The sequence below is a fragment of the Sarcophilus harrisii genome, chromosome 4 (genome assembly GCF_902635505.1).
Source record: "Sarcophilus harrisii chromosome 4, mSarHar1.11, whole genome shotgun sequence".
Taxonomy (NCBI): Eukaryota; Metazoa; Chordata; class Mammalia; order Dasyuromorphia; family Dasyuridae; genus Sarcophilus; species Sarcophilus harrisii.
Genome location: NC_045429.1, coordinates 7,876,280 through 7,882,279, shown reverse-complemented (window position 1 = coordinate 7,882,279; position 6,000 = coordinate 7,876,280). Strand labels below are relative to the sequence as shown.

General features: G+C 62.0%; 2 protein-coding genes across 7 annotated transcripts in view; both read left to right on the top strand.

The window, feature by feature from the left end:
* The first annotated feature begins 783 nt into the window (after positions 1-783).
* Positions 784-2,192, top strand: LOC116423520 (proline-rich protein 2-like). The gene is made up of 2 exons (XM_031968364.1): positions 784-1,014; positions 1,527-2,192. The coding sequence occupies exons 1-2, from the start codon at positions 784-786 to the stop codon at positions 2,190-2,192; spliced, it is 897 nt and encodes a 298-aa protein (XP_031824224.1).
* A 976-nt stretch (positions 2,193-3,168) lies between these two features.
* The window catches only part of LRRC7 (leucine rich repeat containing 7), a 530,144-nt gene continuing 527,312 nt past the window's right edge, over positions 3,169-6,000 (top strand). For all 6 annotated transcript variants that reach the window (XR_004234230.1, XM_031968892.1, XM_031968890.1 and 3 more), the window contains exon 1: positions 3,169-3,248. Coding sequence is in view for 5 of the 6 variants with exons in the window: in XM_031968892.1 (XP_031824752.1) it covers positions 3,247-3,248 (2 nt within the window). In the remaining variant the exon portion in view is untranslated. The remainder of the gene's footprint in view (positions 3,249-6,000) is intronic.

Sequence of the window (6,000 nt, the reverse complement as noted above, 5' to 3'; positions counted from 1 at the left end):
GAAGGAAAGGCCTCCGGTGGAAGGCAGCAGCTGAAATAAACCTAGACGGGAGCCAGGAGTTCCGAGGGATGGAGAGAAGTTGCCCAACGAAAGCAATTCAATTCATTTAATAAGCATTAATTAAGCCCATAGAGCCATCTGCACCAAGCTGATCCCAGGGGTGGGGGAGGGGATGGGGGTGGGAGTGAAAGGCGTTCATTCCAGACGTGCAGGACTGCAGCAAGCAGGGAGGAGAGGAAATACTCTGTGGGGGGACCGACGAGGAAACCAATTTGCTGGGGGAGGGGGTTTGGAGTGGGGGAGGGAAGGTGTGGGAAGGACAACCTGGAAAAGCCTTTAAATGCTGAGCTAAGGACTAACTCCACTGAGCTAATTTTCAAAGTGGTATTTAATTTTCCCAGTTCTCACTTGCACACCCGCCACTGGGCTCTCTAGCCACTGGGGCCAAGCAAGCCAAGGAAAACGGGAGGTGGCCCTCACTGGGGGGGGAGGGGGGGAGAGTCCAGCTTGAGGCAATAGGCAGATTTGCCGCCTGAAGTCATTTCCTTGCTCCCCCTGACAAGGCACTCACTCCACCATCGGTGCATTTTCCAACCCTTCCAAAGTCCACTTGGGCATTGATTCTTCAATGAGGCTTTCCCAGCTTCTCCCCAGTCCAGCTTCTCCCTGTCCCCTGCCTCACTGTCCCCTTCCTCACTCAAATGAAACAGCAGTTTCCCTCGGTGCTCCGCCAGCTGTTCCCTGCAACCTTCCCCGGCTGGTTACCCATCCCATTAGTTAACCATGATCCGAATCCCTCTCCAAGCAGTTCCCACTCAGGCAGGGAAGATGGTTTTTGACCTTGAAGGGCTTATCCTCCCAGCCCCACAATGGGGAGAACGTGCCTTGCGATGGGGACACGGGGCGCATTTCCCGGGGGGAGCGTGCCCTGAACGCCTGCAGGGACACACGCCCCCACTGCCTTGGAGGTCGTTAAAGATGAAACTCCGGCCTTTAGCTTGCTTAGCACGAAAAGTGAGAACTGACCCCTCCTCCCACGGACCGCTCCACAATATTCCCAAAAGACAAGGGCTAGCTATGTATAGATGTAAACATTTCCAGCCCACACCAGTCCCTGGGAAGATAAAGAGAAGGAAGACATGCATTAAATGGGAGGGGGAGGGATCCAAAACTGTGTGCAGAGGAAGATTCATTTCACAAGGCCACTTTTCCTCACTCCTCCACCCCCCCGCTAAATTTTCTCGGTTTTGTGGGGGGAGGGGGGGAGGATTGTTCCTAGTTCTCCGTGGCCCGCAGACACTTCCAAGAGTTTGCCAACAAACTCAGTGGCAGGACTGGAGAGGTGCCTTTGTGTGCTTCTGAGATGGGGAGAGGAGACGGTCGGGTAGAGCCTAACGCTGCAAGCCCTTTGTCGCCGGGAGGTGGCCACTCCCAGGGTGGGCTTGGAAGACGGGGCGCTAAATCCTAAAAGGTGGGAGTTACACCGACTGCAATGGGACAAGAGAACCCCCCCCCCCATCTGCTAGACAGTCTGGGAGGGCGGGGGCTCCGGGCGACAACGAGGGAGAGGAGATGAGCTGCCCCCGCTGAAAGAGCCGCGGCCACGGCCGCTTCAGCAGCCCCGGCCGCAGCCGCAGCCCCGGCCCCAGCCGCCAGAGCCGCAGCCCCGGCCCCGACAAGCCCCGGCAGCCCCGGCCCGGACAAGCTCCGGCGGCGGCAGCAGCAGCCCCAGCAAGCTCCGCGGAGCCCCGAGCCCGCTCAGCGCAGCGCTTCCTGTCACGGAACCTGGGGGGAGGGGGGAGGAGGGACGGAGGAAGGGGGGCGCTCTCCTCGCCCGCAAGCCGAAGCAGGCGGGCAGCGCTTGGCGCGGGGACCGGCTGCTCCAGGGGAAGGCGCGGGCCGGCGGGAGCCTGGGGCTGGGGCCCCGCCGCGGGGGCCCCGGAGCGCCCGTCTCGGAGTGGTGGGAGCCCCCGGCGGCTGCGGGGAGGGACTCCCGCTCGGAGGAAGCTCGGGCCGGCCCCCGGAGCAGCACCAGCCGCCGCCGCCGCCGCGCGCCCGAGCCAGCGAGCCCCGGCAGCCAGGCACCGGGTCACCCCCTCCCCGGGAAGCCTCGGCGACGGCGGATGGGCTGGAGCCTGGGCATCCTCCGCTTTCCCCGCGGGGTTTTTAGCCGGGGAGGAGGCGGGGGCTAGCTCCGAGGGGAGGGGCGCGGGGCGCGTAAGGGCTCAGTCTCCACCCCCCTCGCTGGTTGGGGCGGGGGGGAGAAAAATCTCCTTGACATTTTTCACACTTTGAAGCCGTTGCTGCAGCCGGTGTAGTCCGTCCTACCAGGGGGTGGGGAGCAAGAGGAAGAAGAGGAAGAAGAGGAGGAGGAGGAGGAGGAGGAAAAGGAAGAGGAGGAGGAGGAGGAGGAGAAGGAAGAAGAAAGCCAAAAGGACAGGGGGGAGGGGGTCGAGGAAGCCAGCGAGCAAGCCGGGCTGCCAGCCACATGCCTCGCCTTGCCGCCTGCCCACCCCGGCACCTGTGAGCGGAGCCGCCGCACCGAGGCGAGGCGAGGCGAGGCGAGGTGGGCTAGGCGGGCGAGGCCCCTGTCCTCCAGGCCGGCTGCCCGGATCCCCCCGAAAACGGCTCCTGACCACGCTCGGCGACTGCTCCCGCCGCCGGCTCCCTCAGCCCCCTGCTCGCCTCGGCTTCCCCGCACACCCAGAGCTCCTCGGGGATCTCCCCCCCCCCCAGCCCCGCCCCGCCCCGCCTGGCACAGGCACGCCGAGGCTGCGAGTCGGGGGCCACCGTTCCGCTCGCCTCCTCGCCTTCCCTTTTCCCACCGGGATTTATTGTCTGTGGAGCCTCCTGGGGGGTGGGGAAGGAGGTGCCGCTAGCACTGCTGCTGCCGCTGCTGGTGATTGGGTGGCCGGCCAGGCTTGGCACAGACTAGGAGAGTTAGCGCTCTCCTCCCGCCCCCAGCCTGCTGCTAGTCGTTAGCCGGGCTTCCCCTCTCCGCGGCTTCCCATGGGAACGCATCCAGCAGTCCACCTGAAGGGCATCGGCATCATGGTCTAGCCTTGGACCTTCCTGGAATCCCCTCTCCTTCGCTTTGCCTCTCTAAGAAAAGGAGGAGAAAAAAAAAAAATTCTCCACTCCCACTCTACTGCGGACCCGGGAAGCCACACTTTACGGAATAAGCATTTGCAGCTGAACGTCGGGGGGCCCTCGGCTACTCATGGATAGTTCCTCCCGGAGCCTGCAATGTGAGTACCCACTACTCTCCCGGCTCCTGCCCTGCCCGCGGCGGGGGCTGCTGCAGTGGGCAGCCTCAGCTCGGCGCCCGCCTCGGGCCACGGGGAGAAGGCGGGAGCGCAGCCGGGCTCCCCTCCCGGCCGGGCGCCGAGTCCCGGGGAGGAGAGGGCGGGCGGGTCGGTCCGCGGGCTCCCCGCGCTCCCCCGGCGCCAGCTGCCGCTCGGGCGCCGCTGCAGTGGCCACTCCGGCGGGGCCGGCTCCTCGGTGGGGAGCGGACGGCGGGGGGGGGGGGGGGGGGGGGGGGGGGGGGGGGGGGGGGGGGGGGGGGGGGGGGGGGGGGCGGTGACGGGCTGTGGCGGGCGGTGGGAGAGCTAAGCGGGTGGACTTGGCGGCCGGGCTAAGTCTAGTAAAGGGTTACATACTGCGAAAAGGGTGTGGGGCGAGCTAACGAGGAGCCGCTGCTGGAACACTTGGCGCTCGGGAGGTCCAAGCAGAGGTTCTGAACAGCAGCTCGGAGCCCGCGCCAGCAGCTGTTTGGGGACATGCCCCAAAGCCTGGAGTGGCTGTCGTGATAGCCGCGGGCACACTCGCTCCCTCTCACGCGCGCGCACACACACACACACACACAGACGCGCGCGCACACACACACTCACACTCACACCCACACACACACACTTGTAGCGAGGGAACGTTCACCCTGGCCGCTCTCCCTCCTGTCGTCCCCTGAGGGGCTCTTACTGATGGGGGGGCTTGGATTGTAAAGAACAGCTTTCGAAGCCCTTTGTTCCGCCCGGATGCCGAAAGGAAAGGGCTTTTCGGGTTCAGGGGGGCGGAGGGGGGAGGGAAAGGAGCTGGTGGGGGAGAGGGTGCAGGTGTGCAGTTAGTGGCAGAAGGATTCCCCCCTCCCCACCCCGCAGACCTTCCCAAACTCGAGCTTCGGCTTCCTATTGTGCCCGGATCCCCGAGCTGGGGGAGAGGGGGGCGGGGGGGGCGAGGGGGGATCGGGGACCGGGGCGATTTCCGCGCTTTTGTCCCCTTTCAATGTCTCGGCGTTCATCCTCGCAGCTGGATCCCCTGAAAGAGTGAGCCAGGGCATAACAATAGTATTAAGCGCCGCATCCTGCCCGCCTGCACATCGCATTCAGCTGGACGGCTCCTGGCTCTCGGGCTTAGCTTGGAGTCGGCGATCTCGGGAGGGCGGCGTTATTAGCTTTTGAAATTGCTTTAATCTGGGTCTGTTTTTATTAGTTAGGGGATTGCTTTCCACATTACAGTGCTCAGCTGCAAAGGGTGGGGGGGGAGACTGAGAAAGAGCCCAACCTCCACCCTCTCTCCCCTCCGTTCCGTCTCCTCCCCGTACAAAGCAGGGGGCGGGAGGGGGGGGGAGTGCGGGTGAGGTGGGGGCTCGAGGAACGTGGAGATGACTTGCCCAACTCGTGGAAATAAACGCCAACCAAAGCTCCTTTTTAGAAAAAGGGATGATGGAAGCTCTCCTACGTCCCATCCTTCCAAGAAGGAAAAAGGGAGGCTTTCTGAGACATCTGCTCGTGCCTTCTGCTTACTTTCGCGAGGTACCTTCCGTTCGTGGAAATCACCTGAGGTGGGAAGTGGGTCATCCCGCGTCCCCGAGCCCCCCCCCCCCACCCCGGACCGCGCGCCCCGCACGATCTGGACCGGGGGCTGGGAGGGAAGCACTTTTATTGGCTGGGTGCGTTCGAACCTGGGGAAAGTGTCTAGGCACAATAGAGATATCAGAGCGTGGGCGAGAGGAGTGGAAGCAGGCCACGTGATCCCTCCGGTGGGCAAGATCCACTGCTGGGAACTTGATTTTCTTTGTTCCTGCCTGAGCCTGTGAAATGTCATGCGTCCAAGCTGCTTTATTCCGCCTACAGAGGAAGAAGAAAGTTTACTGCATGCAATAATGGAGAGAGAGAGAGAGAGAGAGAGATGCACAAGGACGTGGGGATTTTGAGGCGGGGTGGGGGTGGGGGGGTCCTTTCAGCCCCCTTTTGAATAAGGCACGGCATTGTGGGAAGGCGGTGGAGAAGTTCAGCTCCCCACATACACGTGGGCATCTCCCACGGCCCCGAACCTCCTACCTCCCTCTGTTAGAAGCAGGCGCCACTGGGTCCCCCAGCCCGGAGAGGCTCACCCATTCCCAGAGCTACCCAAAGTACGCTTTCTGAACTCTTCCCAGATTCCAAGGAGGGACCTGCCCTGCTGGGCCATGTCAGTAGGCGTCGGGTTCCGAGACTGTTCGCTTTCAGGGTGTCTCAGATGCAAAAAGATGCAGATTGGAGGAGGGGGTTTTGCTTTTGTTTCGAATGCACCAGGATACGAAGGGGATTGGGGAGTGATTTTAGGAATCCCTCCTTTTGGCGGTGAAAGAGCCTGCTAGCACACACAGAGATTGTGCCGAGGCTGAATTGGGACCTCCAAAATAAGGCTGGACAAGGGCTCACTCTCGCTAACTGGGGATTTTTTTTTTTGGGGGGGGACTAGAAGTTTGAATGGCTGGGCGATGGTTCTCATTTTTATTGCACCATTTTCCGAACAATCCCAGTGAATCGAAGTTTGAATGGTTATTTCAGTAAGTAGGACCCTTTGTGCTCCGACAGCATATGCTGGTATTTCCCAAGAAAAGGACAGCCATCTCTGGCACATTCTGGGGGTGAGAGTTGTTCGTGCACCTTTTTAGTTGGTTATTCGTGAAAAGACGTGAATTTGCCATGGCAACCCCTACATTTTCTAGCACATGTGACT